Source organism: Fusarium redolens, assembly GCF_020744475.1.
Source record: "Fusarium redolens strain MPI-CAGE-AT-0023 chromosome Unknown BKA55scaffold_11, whole genome shotgun sequence".
Lineage (NCBI taxonomy): Eukaryota > Fungi > Ascomycota > Sordariomycetes > Hypocreales > Nectriaceae > Fusarium > Fusarium redolens.
In genome coordinates, this window is record NW_025763674.1 from 1,603,543 (window position 1) to 1,627,872 (window position 24,330).

General features: G+C 34.8%; 4 protein-coding genes across 4 annotated transcripts; 3 read left to right on the forward strand and 1 right to left on the reverse strand.

Moving 5' to 3' along the window:
* Positions 1–1,222: 1,222 nt before the first annotated feature.
* BKA55DRAFT_86099 (CHAT domain-containing protein) lies at positions 1,223–5,655 on the reverse strand. Its single transcript, XM_046201668.1, has one exon. The coding sequence runs from the start codon at positions 5,418–5,420 to the stop codon at positions 1,497–1,499; it is 3,924 nt and encodes a 1,307-aa protein (XP_046047778.1). The 5' UTR covers positions 5,421–5,655; the 3' UTR covers positions 1,223–1,496.
* A 235-nt stretch (positions 5,656–5,890) lies between these two features.
* Positions 5,891–6,771, forward strand: BKA55DRAFT_692356 (uncharacterized protein; the record flags this gene model as incomplete). The annotated part of the gene is made up of 2 exons (XM_046199773.1): positions 5,891–6,312; positions 6,369–6,771. The coding sequence occupies 2 exons, from the start codon at positions 5,891–5,893 to the stop codon at positions 6,769–6,771; spliced, it is 825 nt and encodes a 274-aa protein (XP_046047779.1).
* A 3,020-nt stretch (positions 6,772–9,791) lies between these two features.
* BKA55DRAFT_574079 (caspase domain-containing protein) lies at positions 9,792–12,055 on the forward strand. The gene has a single exon (XM_046193273.1). The coding sequence runs from the start codon at positions 9,908–9,910 to the stop codon at positions 11,873–11,875; it is 1,968 nt and encodes a 655-aa protein (XP_046047780.1). The 5' UTR covers positions 9,792–9,907; the 3' UTR covers positions 11,876–12,055.
* Positions 12,056–14,597: 2,542 nt separating this feature from the next.
* BKA55DRAFT_574080 (uncharacterized protein) lies at positions 14,598–15,121 on the forward strand. The gene has a single exon (XM_046193274.1). It carries the CDS (start codon positions 14,625–14,627, stop codon positions 15,102–15,104), a length of 480 nt encoding a protein of 159 aa, XP_046047781.1. The 5' UTR covers positions 14,598–14,624; the 3' UTR covers positions 15,105–15,121.
* The last annotated feature ends 9,209 nt before the right edge of the window (positions 15,122–24,330 follow it).

Sequence of the window (24,330 nt, forward strand, 5' to 3'; positions counted from 1 at the left end):
CCTCTTTTAATAATAAAGACATATTAAATAACTTAATTATTTATTTACTTACTGCTATAAGTTTATTAATTTAGTCTTAGCTAACTCCTCCTTATGCTTTAATTAATACTTCTTAATAATAAAATAATTAGCTAAAATAAATTAATAATAAAAATTATATATTAAGAAAAATTATAAACCTTTAAAAATAGTAATACCTTTACTATTATACTTATAACTATAATAAGTATATTATATATAATACTTATAACCCTCCTTAGCCTAATACTTTAAGTTTTAAGGTTTATAATAACTATAAGGTATAATAAGAAAACTAGTATTTTTAATTAAAATCGCTTATGCTTTTTAATTATAAGTAGCTTTTAACTTTAATATCTTATTAATATAATATTAAAAGGATAATTATAAGTTTAAGTTAAACTTATTAAAAAAAAGATAATTAAAATAAGAGTTATATAGGTCTTAAGGATAAGACTTAATAGAGGGGAGATATTATATTATAATCCTTATAGTTATATTATATAAAACTTATAAATTTCCCTTAATTAATTAATAACTTATACTTTCTCCTTATTTCTATTATAAGCTATTTAATAAGACTTATAATTAGACTTATAACTTATATATAAGTATTAACTTATTATAGTAAGTTATTATAAATATATAGAATATATTTATTAGTACTTTTATAAATTCTAGCTTACTAGCTATTAATATAACTTCTTTATATTAATTAAGCTTAACACGCATTAAATCTACTATTAAGAGATATAACACTTAAATAACGCTTAGTTTACGCCCTATATAACCTGCCAACAATAAACCCAGCACGGCTTAGTTTAACATAGTTAGACCTAACTATTACAATTAGGATTACTAACTATATAATTAAAAGCTAAATAAAAAAATTAAAAAAATAATAATATTAAGTTAGTATTTTTATTTTATTTTAACTTAATTAATAATAGCTAAAAGCTAGTTTAAATTATATATAAGTTAAATTATATATATTTAATAGCTTTATAAATAAATACTTATTAACTATTAAAGTATTAACTTATTAATTAAGCTTTTATATTTTATTAAAAAGCAAGGTTTAAATTATTAGGAAATTTATGTTTTTCTTATAAGGAAAACTTATTAATATATTCCTAACTGTTAATACTATAAAATTAACTATAAAAGCTTTTAAATAAAGAGACTTAAAAATTATAAATACTTACCACTTAATACACCAGGGCGGGCTTTTATCTAGCTATAATTAATAATATTATATAGATAAATTAAGCATTTTTAGTCAGATTAGAAATAAATCCATTTCTTCATTTTGAAATAACAGGGCTTCAATTAATAACAAGACCTCTCTCTTAAGTTTTAATAAAAAAAGAAATTAATGACACTGGGACTCGAACCGAGGAAGATTGCTCCTAGTAGGACCTCTATAGTTCCCACTAAACCAGCTGTTTCGGAGTCAATTGACGTTAAGGCTCTTGTCACTATTGGACTCCAATATAAATGAATGGGGCCCAGAACCTAGGATGTGAGTAGTCTTTTACTCGCTCCTGCGCTTTTTGAGGGGCTATTGATCTTTTGTCGACGCTAATGGAGGCTCCCTCTCGAATGTCTCGAGTATATTGGTATATTTTCTCCGTCGTTAGGTTCCTAGCTGCCAGCTGAGCCTCTCTGAGTGCTACCGAGCCTTGCTTGCTTCTCTGCAGCTGTTGGTAGAATTCCCTCATGAGAATGCTGGTCACCAGGTCATGTACTGGCCAGAGGCTAACGACAATTGCCTGCACACCAGCTGCCAACAAAGAGCGAGCAAACCCCACCATGTCGTCTCCGTCGGTCGGCTCTCCCACGCCAGTATCGCATGCGCTGAGGACCACGAGGGATGCCTTGAGACGCCGACCCAGGAGCTCGCCCACGGTGAGCTGTTTGCCCTCTGCAAGGGCCACAGATGACATCATGGGCACCTCGGGGCATAGCAGCCCATGCGTTGCGAAGTGCAGTATGTCAAAGTCTCCCATCATGCCTATTACAGCATCCTTGGTGGCTTCTGGGCCGATGAGGGACCTGCTTGCGGCATTGACCTGGCCGACGGTTCTCGCCTCGGCCTCAGCAAACCCCAACGGCGCAAGGCTATGCTTGGCCCCTGAGAGGACGTCCTCATACTCCATATTAGAGGGGTTGCCAATAGAGAGCACCCTAAACCCCACCTTGTCGTCGCTTGCTGTTTGGAGATATGACATACAGCTCGCGCTAGGCAGGTATGCCACCGAGTGCAATGCTAGCAGTGGACCCCCTTTGAACGGCAAAGCGTGGAAAGGAAGAGTGTGTAAGGCTCGGTAGGGAACGATGATGAAATGGAATTTGTCCATCGAGGCCTCGAACGGGAAAAGAAGGTCCGCAAGCCACTGCCCGTCTGTGGAGCGAGACTCTTTCAACTCTACATCTGGTGATGCTGCCCGTCGGCACTGCTCTTGGAATCTCGTCGCGCGAAGCTCTAGTTCGAATTCGGAGACGGAGCGGTGATAAACCTCGACTATGCCGTCCGTAGTGATTGCCCATGCGACGAGGTCATCGCCACGGTACGAATATTCAAGGATAACAGAATCCTCGTCGAGCTGCGACCGGAGAGTGCCAATGTCGCTTACGTCACTTGGAGTGACGAAGCGCCGGGCCATAGGGGACTCGTCAGCGAAGAGGCGTTCTTCTTGTTGGTGCAATCTCGCTTCCGTTTTGGATATATCTGCTTCTAGCGTCCTGATCCTGTCCCTGTCGAGGGTTTCTGCTGCGTAGTTCTGCCGGAGAATGCCTCGCTTGGCAGCAAGAGACGCGCCTATCCGTCTGTATTCGTCCCACACGGCAAGTTCAGGTGTTGCAAATCGGCCATACATCAACGACCCAGCGGCCATCAGGTCAAGAAGACTGCGAGTCTTTCCCCTCTCGAGTGTTCGAAAGGCATCTGACAACTGCTGCGACTGTGTGGACACGGAAACCGTGTCGCGGAGCAGGCTGTAATGCCACTTGACAGCGGTCCTGGCGGCCTTGAAATACAGCCCCTGAAGCCGAGAACTGCCAGCGAGAGACAACTTGTACTCGTCAAGTGACAGCCGCCCACGCCTATCCTCGAATATCTGTATAGCTTGTTGGTAGAGTTTCCATGCAGGTGCGAAATTCTCTAGACCCTCGTTTACTTGGGCGGCGGCTGTTAGATTGGCAACTGCGTCACCCACCTTCCACCAGTCATGACCGCGTATTTGCAGAAGCACGTCAAGTATCTCTCGGGCCTCGTCAAACTTTTTGATGCCTGCAAAACCTGGGAATGTCTGCGCGTAAATCTCAGCCGACTGCTGTCCAAGGAACTGCTGCACATCTGGCGCAGATTGGCGGGCACGCCGAGCCGACTCCTCTGCCTTTCTCAGTCTCGATTTGCAGTAGGCATGTAAGTGTGAGGCTGAGTTGTCGTACTGTTTACGAGCTGCTGTGACTGCTGCCAGCAGAAGCTTCCCCATGTGCGGGTCCTCGCTCTGTTGTGCCTTGACCTCAGCTTGGTCCCAGAAGTCTTGGGCTTTGCTCATATCGCCGTGTCTCCGGGCACGTTTTGCCCGGAACATGAGCTCCTGGAACTCGGCTGCCTGGGTAAGTGACTCTGTGTTCTGTACTGACACGACTTCTCCGACCAAGTTGACGTCCAAGTCATCCATGGCGGGAAATGAGGACGGGTCAGAAATAGCCAGGTCTAGTTTGCTGATTATCTGGCTAAGCGCATCTGCTGTGGCCAAGGGATGGGCTGACTGATGAGGCTGCCGAGGATGTATCAGCCGGAGCCTTGAAACCGCGCTCGCTATCTGGTCCGCGTCCTCTCGTTCTATGGCCCGGCGCACCATACGGTCCAAGATGTGGGCTGCTCGCGTCCTGGCCCAGGAGGCAAGCGAAGGTGAACCGGCCGTTTCGAATAGCGCTGTATACACCTTCAGCGCTCGCTCGGCTGTAATTACAAACCGGTCATGCTCTCCAAGCATGTCGTGGACCAACATCTGGTCCCCAATGGTCGCCGTGAAAGACCGCGGCAATCCCAGGCCGTCAAACAGGGCCTCAGCCAGTCGCAACGCTGCCACGCCCCGCTCATACTCGCCCTCGCTGGCTATCCAGAGTTGCGCCTGTGCGGCCAGGAAGAGACCAAGTCCCATCGTGTAGCTGATGCTGCCCTTTGTTCGACCCCAAACCCCGATTTCCCTTGCCGATGTTGTATCCTCTGGACGCTGCCCAAGAGCGACGCGGACCAAGATTGAATGTGCGCGAGCTGTCTGAAACGCAACAATGTCACCGCAGGCTGCAAACTGGCTTTGCGCCTCAGTACAATATCGCAAGGCCTCCTGGAGGTGCCGCAATATTTCATCACCGGTGGTATTGCGTGCTCGCAATATCGCTATATAGCCGTGGCGCAGCTCTACCGAAGCGAATCCACGCCAGAAACCAGCTTGCTCAAAAAAAGAACGTGCGATTTCGTAGTGACGAACCGCCTTGTCGATTTGGTCAGGAGTAACAGGCAGTTCAGAGAAGCCCGAGAGCGGCTCGGACACGGTGCTGTCCAGGCCAGGACGAACTGTATTGCCCCAGTACTCTGGCGGTCCGGCCGGGGCGCAAACAAGATCGCCGAGTTTCACTTCACAGTGCGCTATTCCTACAATATCGCCGACGCGAGAGTATTCATGCCGCAGCTGGAGTACCATGGCTTCGGCATGGGACGCTGAGCGCGACGCTCGTCGATGGAGGCCAGCCATCTCTAGCAGCAGCGGAGCAGTGGTTTGGAATGGCACTCCGGATGAGGCGAGATACTCTATGTCCCATTCAAGCTTCTGTACTGTCTGTAGCTGTTGCGAACTTCCTATGGGGTGAGAAACAGCAGCGCGTTGCTGCTCGAGGAGGCGCCGCACCTGACATGCGGCAGACCAGCCAACAGACTGCTCCACCCTAATGATCCGGTTCACCCAGAACGGTAGTGCTTTCTGTAGGTCGTAGAGGGGATCCATTTCGTCGGCCGGTACTGTTTGGGAGCCCGCCGCCCAATAATACGTAAGGAACAGACAATGAAGACCGTAGCATAGCGTGAGGAGATAGAGCCCCGGGTCGTCACATGATATGCCTGCTGCATTTTTGAAGTACCCAAAGGCCGCCAGTGTCTCACCCTGGAGTAGGCAGGCAATGCCACATTCAAGAAAGGCTCGCGCTTTGCTGGCAGACGTCTGGACGGGATCGAACCGATGGAGATGCGCCTCTGCCGAAGCCTTGTTGTGGCCAAGATCGCTCAGTGGTAATGCCCGATGCGTAAATGAAGCCGACAAGTCCTTTGCCAGTATGGAGACGACGCCAGCAGAGGCGCCTGGATGGTATGGGTTGAACATGGTGGAATCCATAAGGAAGTTGTAAATGTCGGCTGCGAACACTTGGTGGTGTAAGCATGGGTTTGCCTGGGACGCTAAGATGAGACGACATCTTTGTTTTCAATCTAGACTTCAGAGTGGCCCCACTCTATTTCCTCAGCAACATTATTAGTACGGGAAAGCTTTCGTTAGTCTTGACGATGTCCGTCAGATCTAACAGCAAAGCTTGTGATGAAAACGTCAGCCAGCCACTTGTGCCGTTCTAGACCCAAGCTGGCTATTCCACGACTTGTCGCAACGAGGAGCGATTTAGGATTCGGGTTTATGTCAGCGGGGAGGGAGACTATGATGGCATAGTGACATGATGGCATAGAGATGTGATTCCTTGCTATGCTCCTCCGAGCTATATTATGATGGGTCTCTATTATGATTCTTAAAGACGGACATCAGGCAGACGCCTCTTGAATCTTTTTTTACGACAGCAACGACACATTTCATTTGAAATGGCGCAAAACCAAGATCCATTCAGCTTACAGTTTGGCCCGATGATTCCGGCGGGTTCTGTAACCTCTCAACCAGACGAGGTGGCACCCGCACTCCCTCCACGCCCGAAGCGTCGGCCGGTAAATGCTGCTACCTCTCAGCCCCCGGGCGACCCCAGTCCGCCACCCTTAGTAACTCAAAGCTCTCAATTCGGGGGGCGGGGGATTAACCCACCAAATCCATTGCCATCGTTTGCAACACCCAACTTTAATGGCGCCGCTCCTGGCTATGGCGCTGTTTCCCCCGCATTCTCCGCACAGGTAGCTGCGAGGCCTCTTGAAGGCCAGCTTAACCAGGTGGTTGTCAATGGAGTTAAACTTGGACAAGCAGACCTGCTTGCCCTCCAGGCCGTAGTTGGTCCTATTTTGCCTGGGTCTTACTGGTCAGTATTACTACCCCTTGTTTTGGGTTGGGATTTGGTTGAGAAACATTAAATAGGTACGACCGCGTCAGCGGAGCATATGGCATGGCCGGAGGGCCTTGCAACGGTTTCCTTTCGGCGAACCTGTCTCTAGGCGGCGGGCCACTCGCCTCAGACGCCTCGGGATGCACCGGTACCCGAGTCTTCATTAACGGCCGCGAGATACACACCATCGATGTCATGGGCCTGCAGAGAATGGGAGCAGTTGTGATGCAAGGCCGCTGGTGGCTCAATGCAGATGGGAGTTACGGCCCTGAGGGAAGCTTTGTTATTCTCGGTAAATTGAGGCTGCAGGCTAATGCTGCGAACAATGCTGGGGGAGCCCACAGCTGGTCGACGGGAATGGGTCATTATGGTGGCAGTGACGGTCAGGGATTCAGCTATGTCGGAGGTCCTGGATGGTCGTGGAGCAGCGGCTGATTGTTGGCACTCTAACCATCTCCAATCAGACTGTCAACCCCCACTCATATTCTAAAAATGGAAAGGAACATGATTTGAGTAGAAGCCCATCAATCTATTTCCTGTGACATAGCTGATCGATAAGCGGGGTTGCTTGTTCCAGTTCCTTGAGATGTAATAGGACCACACAGCCTATCTCTTTAAGTGGCACAAGACTACAGCGGGGTCACGACAGGGGTGTAGGACCTATCAAAATGAGCGCTACTTGAAGTACATTCGCACGCACCTAATTTTGCGTGTGATAGAAGTACCAGCAGTCAGCCGAGTTACAAATAGCTACCTCACAGACTTTACAACCGTATCGGGTCTGTACCCTTCGTTCATTTCCTGATATCGGCTGTAGATAACCTCCTTTTTCCTTCCTTTTTTTGAAGGGTCGAGGCTGCCCTTGCCGGCAGCCTTTGCAAGCTAGGCAGTCAGAAGGCATGCCTCGATAGACATGATTGATATCTCTTTATAGGTGAATTTGCCGTGCTTTAATATCTTCGGCGTCTTCCTCCTTCCCTATATAGCATCTCTTCCTTATGTAACTCTCGGTCCCGTATCTGTTAAAAATGGCGTTATAAATAGCCTCTTTCTAAGCTTTAAGCGTGCTATAGGGCTTCCAATAAGGCTGCCGTGTTTTCTTCTGTAAAATGAAGCTATTCGCAAGTGCGACTTCAAGGAGGAAAGACCAAAGCAATGCCTGCTAAGGACTGCGGCGGAATCGATGTTAATATGTTATATAGGACCTTATCTGATCGCCGCGATCAACGTGATTTATTTCATCGTTATACTGAGCGGCAATAGTAGGAATAGGGATCATCTTGAAGCTATTACTATTGAAGACCTGCTGCAGGCGTTGTGCCTCTGCCTTTGTGCCTCTTTTGGCAGGCTTTTTCCTCTTTTTTGGTGTGCGCTCGTGAGGGGCTCCGCTGAGCACAGTTGAAAGGAAGAGCACGATACTGCTATCTTTCCAAGCGATTTGGATGACCTAGGGAGAAAGGAAATAGATAGATTAGTAAGGGAAATACAGGTAAAGCTATCTATACCTGTTTATCTTGTATTGGGATCAAATATACCTCGTTATATTGCAAAGCTATGCCATTAGGAGCTCTTCCGGTCTCTTTTATCTACTTCATCTCAGTGCTGATGCCGCAGTTAGGGCGTGCCGTGCCTGTGGCACCGTGGCCAAGCTGCCGAAGAAGGCGGAAGAGCTGCGGCGATGAGAAGAGGTTATCTGTAAAGACATGATGTGTCTGCGTTGACAGCCTTTTTAGTAGGTGAACTACGGCGCTTTGTGTATTATTGAGAGGAATCTCGGTCTATAGCTTTCCCTTCTTGCCGTATGGCGTTGGTGTAGGTAGCTCGACTGTAATAGCCTTATATGGTGATGCCTTTACATGCCAAAGCCACTGCAGAAAGTAGCCCTGTTGCGCAATAACCCAGACTTTGAACCCTAGCGGCGTAGGCTTATTCTTGACGACTGTTGTCTCTTTTGATCTGCCTGTAAAAGGGACCATACACTTATCTACAGTCAGATTAGTCCCTGGAGAATAGAGCTCGATAGACACCCTTTGTATATGATTGGACTACTCTTCAGCTGCTTGGAAGGTCTTTGGAAGATCACCCTCATCGCTCACATCGAGCTTGGTATAGTCAAAAGTGCGGAAATACCTTGTGATTAGCTGGAACTTCTGTAACGGCATAAACTTGGTAAATGAATGAAGAGGGCGCTGATCTCCTAGGCTAGGGGACTTCTAATGGTCTGTGATCGATATTTCCCTATGAATTTGCAGGTAAATAAGGACCCCAAGCCATATATAAGCTGTTAAAGTGGAGATGCCTTCCCACTTGAGGATGCGGGACTGTTTGCAAAGAGGGGTATTCCAGTTATCAATAACTGCATTTTCGAGTAAATAAGCGACCTAGCTGTTGGTATATTTAATCTATAACTGCATAAGGGAAATAGGTACGAAAAGCTGGAATAATTCAAGTGGTTGCTGGGGTAGAGGGTTAATCTGAAAATCACGATATTTGATGTTAAAAGGTTGAAAATCATCACCGCGGCCCTCTTCGGCCGGAAAATCAGGCACGCCGGTGGGGTCATTAGCTGCCCTCAAAGGCAGGGTATCAAAGCTGTGATCATCTATGAATTCAGGTATCTTTGGAGAGCTCATTGTTTTATTTGAGACTTGCTAGGGGTGATTTGTATGAGGATTTAGGTGCTTTGAATGAAGAAGCTGTCTGACGAGAACTTCACGTACCCCGCAGGTACTAGCGGGGTTAGTAAGCAAAGTGGGGCGAGTGACCTGCTGTAGTCTTGTGCCACTCAAAGAGATAGAGTGGAAAAAACGCCGCGAACTAATAAGTAGTATATCTATTTGCATGCTAAAAATAAAAAAATAAAAAATAAAAAATATTCTTTAAAAGATAATTTAGTTTTAAAATAATTTAATAATTTAAATTTAATTTATAAATTATAACTTTTTATAAATTTAATTTTAGGTTTATTTATTAAGTATAAAGTATAAAGAGTATATTAGCCTTAATATTAAATTATAATATAAGTTACTATAAATATTTAGCTAGTAAGAATAAAAAAGGCTAAATAAAGACTTTAAATTAACTCTTAAACATTTTTAAAACTTTAAAAATAACTAAAGTATAATAAACCTTTTTTCCCCTATTACTTAAATTAGCCTCTAACTTTTAAAGTTATAAGAGCTTTTATATCTTTAGGTATTAATAAGGATATAATAATTAAGACCTTTAGTAGCTAAATTAAACTTTCTAGCCCTTCCTCCGTAAAAGTGCGGCCTATATTTAGATGTAACACATCCTTATTATGTATATTATGTCTTTTTGCGTTTCCCAAATGTGGAGCACTTGTGACGTCAAGATGATGAGTCTAATACTAGCACTGCTATAGACATGTGAAAGGGGGTCAAGAGGTGGGCAGGCTTGGAGCATCAATAGGTCTATACTTGGAAAATCACTTAAAATAATTAACAGCAAGAAGAATAGCACTCTATTTATTATGTTGAGCGCATTCCTTTAGCAACACGCTTTCCATGTAATTAACTGCTGTGTTCCAACCGGAATTTCATTATTCAAAATGGCTCCCAACCAACCACAGTATCCCAAATCTCGCGCTCTCCTCATCGGGTCCGCCGTCGCTCCATTGATGGGCCCTGCACGAGATCTCCACGTGATGGAAGAAGTCCTAAAACTCTACGGGTTTTCAGTCACCAAATGTTCCAAGCCTAGCGACGGCGTATACCTAGCAAACAGAGCAGGCATTATCTCTGCTTGGAAGGCTCTCATTAACCAAACCGGGCCTTCGGATGCGGTGGTCATTTATTACTCCGGCCATGGTGGCCTCACGGAAGCTGAGGGATCTGAAGCCGGCAGGGGGGAGCGCAGGATGCAGTATATCGTTCCCCTCGACTTTGCTGAGACGGTGGATGGGGACTGGAGAGGGATATCCGATGCAGAGATGGCCGATCTCATATACCAGACCACACAAAAAACTCAAAACGTCACCATAATTCTCGACTGCTGCCACTCGGCGCACATGGCGAGGGGGCCGACATGGGCCAAGGCGATCAATCCAGATGATTACCGCCAGGTCATGTCACATATCAGAAGGATGCTAGAAGGGATGGCATCCAAACACGCATTCCACTATGAGCGCAACCCCCATGTCTTGTCGATTGTGGCGGCGGGCACGTCAGAACCCGCCTATGAGAGGCGTTTCCTTGACGGCGAGCGCATGGGCGTTTTGACCGAGGCCCTCACGCAGACGCTGCGGTCTGCTGTGGGCGCCGAGCTTTCGTGGCGTGATATCATGCGCCGAGTCCGTGACCGTATGTGCAGGACTTGCCCGGAACAGTACCCCAACATTGAAGGACCACAAGCCCGCTTGCCGTTCCGGCTCGAGACCGCCAAGGGTGGCGGGGACATGGCATTCTCAGTGACGGAAACCGCCCCGGGTGAGTTTGCGCTCAAGGGTGGCGTACTGCACGGCTTATCACCCGGGGATGTCCTAGCCGTGATGCCGTTTGAGGAAGGATACCTGGTGCAAGACAAGATGCTTGCTGAGGCTGAGGTGACAGGCGTCGGACCCATCGCGTCACGGGTCCGGATGAAGTGGAGACATGGACGGTCTGGAGGATTGACCCCTGGCGCCAAAGCGTTCATGTGGAAGTCGTCAGTCCTGCTTCCCGTCAATTCTTTTGGACCAGAGGATTGGACGCGCGAGCTCAGGGAAGAGTTGCGGTCTTCGGCGTTCATCCGTCTGGCCGACACCGGCGAGGAAAGCGAGAGTATAGGTGCGGTTGAGCTAATCGATAGCCATCTGGTAATACGGCATCACCAACACTACCTAGTTCGAGAGTGGGACATGTGTGGGAACGAGAATCGCCACTGTGTCCTTGCAAAATGCGTTCGCGTGTTGGAATCTTTGGCCCGAGCGCAGCGTTTCCTCGACATGAGGAACGATGCTTCTTCCGAGCTCCTCGAGCTGGCGCTTAGTCATGAAATTGGATACGTTAAAGACGGCTTGCCTGTATCTTACCCTGGACGGGGCGTGACACTCGTTGAAGACACCAGAATATACATCTCTGTGACTAACACAGGCACCTTCACCTTGTACGTATCCATGTTCGACATCTGCGCTGACTCGGTGACGTTGCTTTCAAACGGATCACCAAGTGGCATCGAGTTACTCCCAGGGAAGATGTATCGTTTTGGCGAAGTCGACATTACCCGGGAACTGCGTGGTTCGGTTGTTGGCTGGCCGGCTGATGTTCCAAAAGCCGAATCAATCCCAGAAACCATCGCCCTCGTCGTAACCTACGACAAAATTGACCTCCGAAACCTCGAGACGGGACCTGAGTCCGCCGGGCGGGAAAGGAGCCGGGCGTGGGGGCTGGGCACATGGCTAACGCATCTCGTAGACTCGATAGCATTCGGCGACCTACGCAATGTCCAAGCAGAAAGACAAGTGTACCAACACATGCCTTATCGGGTGGTTAACATTCCATGCCAGTTAACACCACGTTTCCCGAGCAAAGGATGTTGACACAAGATGCCCCGTCATAGTGAGACTTGGAGAATCTTAAAACCGAGGGAGGGTGACTACTAGCTTTCTGAGATGCAGACTTATATTAAGGCAGGTATAGTTAATTTAAGCCTTATACGATATAAAGTCCTGTTATTGAAATTAATATTTAAAATTAAAATACCTTAAGTTACTCCTTATTAAGCCAATTAGTTTAATATTTAAATATTAAATAGTATAAATAATAAATTAATTAATTAAATAAGTAAACTAGCTAGTATATTATATAATAAAAAGTGGCTTACTTTATAATATTTTAAATTTTAAATAAAATAGCTAATAATTTAGAAATATTATTTCTTAAAATAATATATATAATTATATTTAAAGTTATTTATTAAAGATTTCTAGCTATTTATTTTATATAAAAACCCCTAATTTATACTATTGCTTTTTTACTAACTTTACTATTAATTTTATATATAAAGTTTAAATAAGTTATATACTCTATTATATAATTTAATTAATTTAAGGCCTTTTAACTTTTATTATTAAACTTATATATTTTTTTATATAGCTTTTAACTATATAAAATAGCCTCTAGCTTTTAACTGTTTTCTTAAAAGTTTAAATAGTATAACCTCTATCTAGGCTGTTATATTAATAAGTTGTATATTACTATAAGGTTTAGCTACCTCAATGGCGTAATTGCTGCTTTAATAAAGCAGTATAAATACTAGTTATCTCTTAGCAGCTAGCCTTATAACCTTCTTCCTTTAACTGACCTGGAAAGCAAGCTTCTATTATTTATTACACTTCCACAGTAAGTAGACCACGAGAGCGCAAAGGTTATACAGATAAACGCAGGGTAATTGCGCAGGGTTGGGAGGAATTATATTAAATTTTATATAAGTTTAGTATAAAGGCCGACTGGAGACTTTCCGCGTGGGTTAAAGGAAGAAGGTTGTAGGGCTAGCTGCTGAGAGGTAATGGATCTTCAGTTGGTCTTTATACTGCTTAATTAAGGCATTAATTACACTACTAAGGCAGCTAAACCTTATAATAATATATAATTATTAATATAAGAGCCTAGATAGAGGTTATATTATTTAAACTTTTAAGAAAAAAAGTTAAAAGCTAAATAAAATAAAACAAAGTTATTATTTTAATTTTTATAATTTTAATTTTTATTATAATTATAATTTAATAATAATACTTTATATTATAAGATATAATTAGTAAATTTTATAATATCTTATAAAGCTATAGAATTCTTCTCTTAAATCATAGGAATATATCTATTATTACTGCTAGGTAAAGTCAAATCATAATAAGAGATGGTTAAAATCGTGTCTACATCCCAGTCCTGAATTAGAATGGGCCAAGGATTCAGAAAGGGGGAAAACCTTTAGGCCATAACTCCCTATTTTTCACATGTCAAAACCGGGTCTATCCAGCGGTTATTCTGACTTTCTAATTGGTCCGATTTGCTATCGCACAGTCGATATTATTATGCCTCTGGTGTAGCTTTTTAGCGTGTAGCTTGCTGGCACCTAATTGGCTAGAATAAGGAGGGTTCCTTTTCGTAAAGGTGCCATTTATGAGTTTTAAAGCCGGCGAGCCCCGAATAGCCTCAGCATTCCCAGGACCCTCATACAGGAAAACCCAGTAAAATATCGTATTTCAAGTAAATCAAGTTCAGGGCATTACAGACTTACTTACTTGAAACATATTGGGCTGTCAACTTACTTGACTTACTTGACTTCATACTTGAATTGAGGTCAGCACTGCTGTTTAGGTACTACCTTAATTGCATCTAGTTAGTTTGAGCTAGACTTTAGTTCTGCTTGCAGCTTCGGAAGAAGCCATGTCACCTTCTTGCGCCCATCAACATCTATGGATTAGCTTTATTTAGCCAGTATTTTCAATTTTACCTTAACTCTATAGCCCGAGTTATTTCTGCAGAATGCATCGGCCCAAAAAGAGAGTTCAATGAACAAGACATTACATCACTCGCCTTCCCCCCATTTCCCCAGTGACACAGGAATATTTTAGGCGTACGAACTGTGGCGTACTTCCACATTAAGTGCTTGTCGCTACGATGAGCCATCATCAATCCAAGGGATCTCATGTGTCTGACACTTCCATCACTCCCTGAAGAGAGAACACCGCTGGGAGTTTTTAAATGCTTACATTAATAATATAACCAAACTTTACCAGGTGACTTACTGTATATTACTAAAATAGTATAATAACCAGCATAAAGTGTAAATGCTAATATAAATAAAATACTAATTTTAGCTATTCCTTTAATTTTATATACTTAATAAAATTCTTATAACTTAATGTTTTTATTAAATATAGTATACTAATAGTATATTACTATATAATAAGGTTAGTGATATAATAATACTGTAATAATAAACTTTATATATAATACAAATGGTGTGAACTAAAGCCTAATTATCTGTTAATTTAATTTTAGTTAACACAATACCACACCATTACTAAAGCTATGTTTTCAGAGGCAACTAATAGGTAGGCTACCCCCTCTGGGAAATTTAGGCGCCTAGAGGTATATATATACCATACTTCACCTTGTTTACTTTTATACTGCATAATGTAATTTAATAATGTAAGCTGAGGTACTGTTATATATAGTAATGTACTATTATTTAAAGTAGATTTGCCCATCGATTTCCGGCGTTCTGGACCTCTGCTTTATACCCTTCGCTATTCGTCTCAGGATACCAATCCTTCAACCTACGAAATGTCTGAACGCTATAATAATGGTGACTTCACCAGTGAGATGTGCGTCGGCTGCACAGCGCATCACTGGGCTGTCGCCTCACGAGCTTTGGTTTGCATTTTAACCATAGGACTTTCCGAGCTACTCAGAGGTAAAGATGGATGGTGCGGGTTCTGGTTCTCTCCTGAAGGTGGCTCGAGGCCCGTGCTACCTAGACCACCTTACCAAAGCCAATTCCCTACTGAGCGAGAGTGGTCACCGAGAATGACACATATGGAAAATGATCCCCGGCATAGAGCTTTCTCATATCCGATCCCAACTTACAACCAGGGAGAGCTAGACCGTGAAATCTGTGGCTCTTTTCCGCAACCGCAGAGTCCTGCTACAGGAGCCTTTCCGCTACCCCAGAGTCCTGCTGCAGGCTCCTTTACGCAGGCGCAGAGTCTTGCTTCGGGAGAGCAATTTGGCAGCCCTCCCCCGGTTAGCCCGATTGCACAGTAACTAGCCCTTCAGCTACAGTAAGTGAGCTTCTGTGCCTACTAGTTTTCGCGATATATTGTAACGACGCGCAAGAGCAGGGCTCTAACGATACAAGCTGCAGATCCAACGATGTCAAGTCTCTGGCTTCGGAAGGTGAATCTGAATCGTCTCTTCCCCCTCTGGGATTGACGTCTTGCCGCCGTTCTCGTCGCAAGGCCCCATATACGTATGAACTGGTACGAGACAAGGACAGCGATGCAGACAGTTGTTACGACCCAAGATGGGGACGGTATGAAGACGGAACATCACTCATTTCCCACTTCCCTGTCCAGATAGCTCTCTAGCTTTTAATATAACTTGATTACTTAAGAATACGTCTTGACATTATTGGGCCTGATTCGCCACCCTACGCTTAGTACCACGCCCTGTTGTAACTGCCAACATAAACCAATTAGGTTATGGTTTTCTATAGGATCTCGAGAAATTCGGACGCTCTAGCGCCGGACTAAGGCCCTTGGCGTTCCACTTTTCCGATGATCACTTCTACGTAATTCAGGTCTATTACAACGATAACTCGAAGGGGCTTGTGGGACGACTGGTGGTTGCGGAGGAGGCGGATATTGGTTTTGTCTCTTCTTGGAGCTTACCTTAACTCTGCAAATAGCCTCTTCTGGTATAGAAGCCATATTTTTAGAATTTGCCAGTCTGCCGTTTTTTGCTAGCTAGCCTTGCATAAAGTTAATAGAATTATAAGCTATAAGAGACTAAAGAGACTAATAAATATTATAATACTTTCTTAAAACGGCAATTATAAGCATAGTAAGGGTAATATTAAATTAATTTTACTTTAGTATATACCTCTTATTTATAATAATTATAATTCCTAAAGGATAAATTAATTTTAAAAGTTAAATAAGAAGAAATAAAAAAATAAAAAAATATTAATATATATAATAAGTAAGTATAATATATAAGTAAGTATTTTTTTTTTTTTTTAAGTTTATAAGTTAGCCTTAAAAGGTATATCTAAGTATTTCTAAAGTCTAATATAATTTAAATATTAATTACCTCTTAGGAGGTAAAGCTTTATTAAGTTAATATTATTATAATTAGCTGCCTTAATTATAGCCTAAACCTAGTTATATATAAGCCAGCTAAAAAGCCTTACTTTTTAGCTAGCCTTAATCTTCTTTTTATAACCTACTTTAAAGGCATACTTTAATAATCTAATATATAATAAGTTATTTAATTTAACTTCTAATTATAGTTACTAATAGTATTATAATTATATTATTATTATTATTTTTTTTTTTAAGTTTATAAGTTAGTCTTAAAAGGTATATCTAAGCATCTCTAGAGTCTAATATAGTTTAAATATTTATTGCCCTTATAGCTAGTAAAGCTTTATTAAGTTAAATTATTATAATTAGCTGCCTTAATTATAGCCTAAACCTAGCTATATATATACTAGCTAAAAAGCCTTATCTACTTATTAGCTGGCCCTAACCTTCTTCCTATAACCTACCTAAAAGGATACTATGCTTTAATTATCTATTATATAGTAAGTTATTTAACCTGACCTAACTTTCCCTCTTCTGGCCGCAACTACTAATAGCATTATAGCTGCCCTATTATAATACCTACTATTTAAAAAAGCCTGTAGGCACTTAGGCCTAATAAGCCTTATTTAACTAAAGGCTATAATATAATCCTTAAGATTAAAGAAGCTCTTAGGCAAAATAAAGGTAAGGGTAATATACTATATATAATAACTATAAATATTAGAAAGGCTTAGTTTAATAAGAATAATACTAGCTATATTAAAATAATAATCTTTAATTATAAGATCCTCTTACTTATATAGTCTATTTATAAGAACCCTTTAATTAATAAAGATATTTTTAAATATAAGAAGTAAAAGCTTAAGGATTTAGAAAGGAAGCTATATAGAGGGGTATAGTTAAGTAGGAGGGAGAGGGGGTTCCTTAAGGCCCTTAACCTGGGCGGCTTATATAATAAGTAGCTTAAGGATATCTAGTAGCAGGCTAAGGAGGTACTAAAGAAGACCGAGAACCTGTAAAGATAGGGGGATATTATACTGCGATGTCTGGGATAGAAGCAGGGTAATTGCAGGGTTTAGAGGAAAAATATATTAAGTTTTATATAAGTTTAGTTGCCTAAAGTTAAAGACCTAAAGTTATAAATTTAGCATTGGCAGCAAAAAGAGGATTAAATAAGTTATAAAATAGATTATATAATTAAATAAGCAAATTAGCTATAATATTAATGCACTATTAATATAAATAGGGGAATTATATTATTATAATACTTATTTAAAGAAGCTTAGTTATTTAAAAATAATAAGGCTTATTTAATAAAATACTATAATATAATTTATAAGATTAAATAAATTATTAAGATAATTATAATAAGCTTTATAATATAATAATAAAAATTAAAAGAAATTAAAAAAAAAAAAAAGATTTCTAATTATATTAAATTAATACTTTCTAATTATAAGATCTTTTTACTTATATAATCTTATTATAAGCTAATTAATAAAGACTTCTTTAATCTTAAAATAAAGGAACTTAATAAGCTTAAAGGGAAGTTATTTAAAGAGATAAATTTAAGCTAAAGGGAGAGGGAATTTATTAAGGCCTTTTATAGCAGCTTATATAATAAGTAGCTTAAGGCTATTAAAAAGTAGGCTAAAAGGGTATTAAAGTTAATTAAATAACTATAATATAATATCTACTTTTTAAGGATAGTTAATAGAGGAAATAAAGGAAGAGAATAAATATATAAATAAAAAAGAGGTAATTATAAGGTTTAAAAGGAAAATATATTAGGTTTTATATAAATTTAATTACTTAAAGTTAAAGATTATTAGTATTAATAATATAAATAAGGTTAAATAAATTATAAAATATAATATATAATAGATTTAATAAGTTAGCTAAATATTAATATATTATTAATATAAACAGGGGATATAAGTAAGTATAATACTTTTCTTATATTATTTATATAATAGGATTAGTTTTAAATAGGTAAACTAGTCTATATTAGGTTTAATAGTTATAGAGTTATAAGGCATTAAACTAAGTAGTTATAAAGTCTTATATCTCTTAATAGTAAATAGGGCAGGTTAGGCATATTTAGGTAAAGAAGTTTTATTAATAACTAGTAAGCTAAGTTTTATTTACTGCTAAATAAATATATATATATAATATAATAGCTTATAGTATTATAAGTTAGGCTTATAATAAGTTATAAGTTAATATTATAAGCTATATTATAAGGCTTATAAGTATTATAGTGTTTTATTTATAAGTTATTATATAATTAGCAGGATTATTAGTAAGTTATATATAAGCACTTCCCCTTATTAAGTTATAATATAATCTCCCTCCCTTTATTAGTTTTATCCTTAAGACCTATATATCTGCCCTTCTTTCCTTATTATCTTAATATATACTAACTTAGACTTATAATTATTTATATAAGTTATTAATACTATATTAATATCTAAAGCTACTTATAACTATTAAGTATAAGCTATTTTAATTAAAAATACTAGTTTTCTTATTATATTATATAATTACTATAAACCCTAGGGTTTAAAGTATTAGGCTAAGGAAGGCTACTTTAAGTATATATAGTATACTTATTATAGTTATTAATATAATAGTAAGGGTATTTTAATTCTTAAAGGTTTATTATTTTTCTATCTTTCTTTTATATATTAAGTCTAATTTTTTTATAGCTAATTATTTTATTATAAAAAAATATTATTTAAAATATAAAAAGGAAGTAGTTAAAACTAAATTATTATAATTATAATAATAAGTAAATAAGTATTTAAGTTATTTAATATATCTTTATTATTAAAAGTAATAGTTATAAGAATATAATAATAAAATACTTTATTATAATATTAAGAATATAAATAATCTTAAGGTTTTAAATAATATAAAGTCTTTTATTACTATTAAGGCTTAATTATTAAAAGCTATTAATATTATTAATTAAAGTAAGGTTTTCTTTATTAATATTAATAAAAATTCCTTAAGAATTATTAGGTATTAATAAGGTATTTAACTAGTTCTTATATATTTTTATTTTTTAAGGAGTTTTTCTATTTAACTAAATATTCTTTCTTATTATTTTCCTTATATATTTTCCTAATTGCCTTTACTTTATAGGTCTCTAGTCCTTTAATTTCCTCTAATTTATTATTAATTTTAATCTATCTTATATTAACTATTAATTTAAGTAGTAAAATATAAAAGATTAAGTAAAGCCTGACTTTTAGTAGTAAGTTTAGTTTATAGTTATTATTTAAGATTTTTCTTTTAATTTTATATAGCCTAATATACTTATAGTCTAACTTATAATTAGGTTATTTTATTATAATATTTTTTATAGCTAAGTATATTATATTTCCCTTTAAAAAGATTAATTTCTTAATCCTTTTAATATTATAATACTTTTTTATTTATTTTTTAATAAATTTAAGTTTTTTTTTAAGTTCTTTATATAAGGCTTTTAAATCCTTACTTTTAATTATAGCAGCTAGGTTAACTGCTTTTAGTTCTTATATTATATAATATAAATTTAAGTTAAATTTAAAATTAGCTATTAATAATATTATTTTAATGCTTTTATTATATATTATATTATAGGCAAGTTAGGCACTTAATAGCTTTTCTACCTAATTATTTTATTTATAATTAATATAGTATTATAGGTATTATTCTAATACTTAATTTATTTATTTAATTTGCCTATTTATTTATAATCTAAATGCTATTAAGAGTTAGTAATTTAGTCCTATATTATTTAATAATATTTCTTATTATTTTTTTAATTCCTTTTTAATTATAATTTATTTAGATATATTTTAGGGTTTTTATAATACCCTAGTAGCTATATAAGGGGTATTTATATATATCTTATATTAATTCTTTTTTATATTATTTAAGTACTTATAGTTTATTATTATAAGTAGGTATTTCTGCTTTACTTTTAATAAGATATTAAATATTATATTTTATAATAGTATTTTAAATTCTTCCTATTTATTCTTCTTAATTTATAGGTTTATTATTACTTATATGTCCCAAGGCTTTTACTTATTAAGTAAATTAATATTCTTTTTTATTATTTTTTCTTAAGAGTTATATTTTTACTTATATTATATTAATATTATAATTTAATTATTAGCTAATAATATTAGCTTATTTATTATTTAAGCCTTTATAATAAATAATTATAAAGTTAAACTTATATAAATATTTAATATAATATAGTTATTATTAATTAAGTTTTTATATTATACTAAAATATAAGATATTTTAATACTTAATATAAACCTTAATTTAATATATACTTCCTATAAGGTAGTATTTAAATTCCTTAAAGCAGTTAATAATTACTAAGAATTCTTTATTATAAATAAGGTAGTTAAGTTCTACTTTATATAATTTATATAAGTAAAACATAATAAGGTATAATTTGCCTTAATTATTATATTAACTTATTTATCCTCTAAGCATAAAGTCTAATAAATTAATCTTAAGTTCTATTTCTTTATTAAAGTTAAATATAACTAATATAGGTTTATTAAGGATAGCTTATTATAGTTATTTAAATACTTCTTATACTTTTAATCCTTATATAAAGGTTTTATTTTTTTTTATAAGTTTTATAAAAGTGTTTATAATTTTACTAAAATCCCTAATAAATCTTTAATAATAATTAGTAAATCCTAAAAAGCTCTAGACTTTTTTAACTATTATTAATAAGGGCTAATTTATTACTATTAAGATCTTTTTCTATTTTATTTTAATTTTACTAGATATAATAATATATCTTAAGAAGTCTATTTCTTTTTTATAAAAGTAACTCTTTTTTAATTTAATTAATAAGTTAGTATTTTATAAGGCTTTTAAAACCTTATAAATATATTCTTTATATTTTGTTTTACTATTTAAGAAAATTAAGATATTATTTAAATAATATATTATAAAGATATTTAAGTATTATTAAAGTATATTATTAATTATTTATTAAAATATTATAAGTATATTAATAAGCCTAAATAATATTACTAAATATTTAAAAAGTCTAAATTTAGTTTTAAATACTATCTTTTATTTATTTCCTTTTTTAATATAAATTAAGTTATAAGCTCCTTTAAAGTCTAAATTAATAAAGATCTATTTGCCTTATAGGTAGTCTTTAAGTTTTATAATAAGTAAAAGTAAGGTTTTATCCTTAATTATAAAGGTATTTAATCTTTTATAATTTATTATAAGTTATAGTTTTCTGTTTTTCTTTAAGATAAATATTATTAAAAATCCTATTATTAAGTTAAATATTTTAATATTCCTTTTTATTAATTTTATATTTAAGTAATTTCTTAAAGTAATAAGTTCTTTTTTATTAAGGTTATAAATTTTTTAAAATAGTAAGTTATTTATTTTAAGTTATATTTTATAATCTTAATAGCTATATTATAATACCTTTATTTTAAGTTTTTCTTTAAATAGCTTTTTATAAATATAATACTCTTTTAAGATATTTTTAAGTTAATTTTATTATTTTTTTTCTTTAAGTTACTTTTAGTATTTTAGTTATTTATTTAAGTTATATAATTAGTATTTAATAAAACTTAAGGCTTATTTGTTTTATTATTTTTTACTCTTTATATACTTATATTATACTCCTTTTAAAGGTAGTAAATTCTTTACTTTATATATATTTATAGTATTATCTTTAATTAAGGTTTAAGATCTCTTATTATTTATTATAATTATTTTATTATTATTATTCAAGTTATTATAAAGCATAACTTAGCTAGTTAGCTAGTTAATATATAAGTTTACTTATTTAAGTTATAATATACTAAAGATAATATTTATATTTAATAGTAAGGGAATAATATTTAAGTCTATTTTTAATTTTTCCCTTAAATAAGGACTTTAAGGTAATTAATCTCTTAATTTATTATTTTATTATTATAGTTAAAAGGTTATCCTTATATATTAATAACTAAGTATAAAATTACTTTTTTTTCTATAATAATCCAAGCTCTATAACTAGGTCTAGGTTAATAAAGTTATATTTAGCTCTATAATTAATCTAAGTATTTAGCCATCTCCCCTTAATTTAAACTTTTAATACTAGGCTATTAGGCTTATTATTTTATATAACTCTTAAAGTACTTATTAATTTAAGTTATTCTTATCTTTATATTTTACTTATTTATAGCTTTATTATAAATAGTATTTCTTATTTTTTAATATATCTTAATAAATTTATTTATAGTTACTATTATAGTATTTTTCTATATTAATATAATTATTCTTAAATTCTTTATTATATAATAGCTATTAAAGGTATTCTTTTAACTTTATATCTTATTTATTTAATATAATTCTTTATCTAAATTATTTATTATTAGCTATATCTTTTATAATTATAATTTTATTAAGTTATTAAAAGTTTATAAAGTTATTATATAAATAAAGTCTATTAGCTTTTTACTAATATAGTAGTTTTTTAATAGTTTTTAAACTAATATTATTTACTAATAGTTTTTTATTAGGTAATTATATTATTTATTATTAATTTATTCTTAATATTTTTTTCTTATTTTTAGTGTTTTTTCTTTATTTTATTAATTTTTACTTTATTAAATATTTCTATAAGGTTAATTAAAGTAAAAATTCTTTCTTAAGTTATATTATTATTATTTAATTTAGTTTCTTTTATTTATTTCCTTAAATAATTAAATTTCCTTTAATAATTACCTAGAATTCCTCTTTAATATCTTTAATAAGTTTTTATAATTATTAAATCCCTTTATAAAGCTAGTTTACTTTATAAGTCTGTTAATAATAGGCTATATTAAACTATAATTCTACTACTTTTAGGTTTTTATATTATATATATACTAAATACTTTTTTATTTCCTTTTTTAAATAAGGTTTATTATTAAGTATATTAAGATAATTACTAAAAAGTAATTATTATTAAGCTTCTCTTACTTATATATTTTATATTAATAATATTTATAAAATAACTATAACATCTCCTTATATTATTTATTTATTAAAAATATTTAAATATTATTTTATTTATTAAATTATTCTTTTTTATATAATAGGTTTATAGTATTATTAATATAATATACTTTAATTTTTAAAAGTTTAATTATATTAGTATTTTTATATTCTCTAGCTCTTTATATATACCTTTCTTTTAGTAATACATATATCTTATTTCTTATTTTATTAAGTAGTAACTTATAAGGTTATTTTTATTTTTCTTTAAAGTATTTATTTTCCTTATAAAGGTATTATATAATTACTTATACTACTCCTCTTTTATATCTTATATTTTAAGAGTATTAATAATAATAAGTATAAATCCTAGCTCTTACTTCTTATTCCTTATTAAAGGCTATTTCCTTCTTTTAGAGCTTATTTACTATTATAATTTTAGTAAGGATATTATTTATTTTACTAATTAACTTAGCTTTTTTATCTATATTAAGGATAATTACTATTCTTTATTATATTATACCTAAGACTTTTAATTAATATTATTTATTACCTTTTTTATTATCCTTTTTTATTATTATCTCTTTCTTTATTTCTATTAAAAGTATTTTTTTTATTTTAAGTTTTTTATTTTTTAATAATAATACTAGTTATTAATTTTATTTTTATAAAGTCTTTATTATTCTTTTTCTTCTTTTAAAAGTAATTTTTCTTTTTTTCTTTTTATAATTTAAAGTAATAGTTTTATAAAAGTTAATTTATAATATAAAACTATATTATACTTACTTTAAGTTATTCCTAATATTTAAGTTAATTTAAAATATTATTTACCTTAGTTTTGCTATTAGGGTTTTTATAGTTTAAGGCATTATTATACTATATATCTAAATTAATTATAATTATAGTATTTATATTAAGATATATTTTATTTTCCCTTATTGCCTTATTATATAGCTTTAAGTATTATAGGTCTTATTTAGGTTTTATATAAAGTATTATTTTAATAATTACCTTATTATTAGCCTTAGCTTTAAGAGTTATTTTAATTATTAGTATTATATTATTAATTAAGGTAATATAAATTAAAGTTATTACTTTATTTATAGTTTACTCTTTCTCTTTTTTATTTATATTATTATTTATTAATTTTAATTACTATAATAATATATATAATT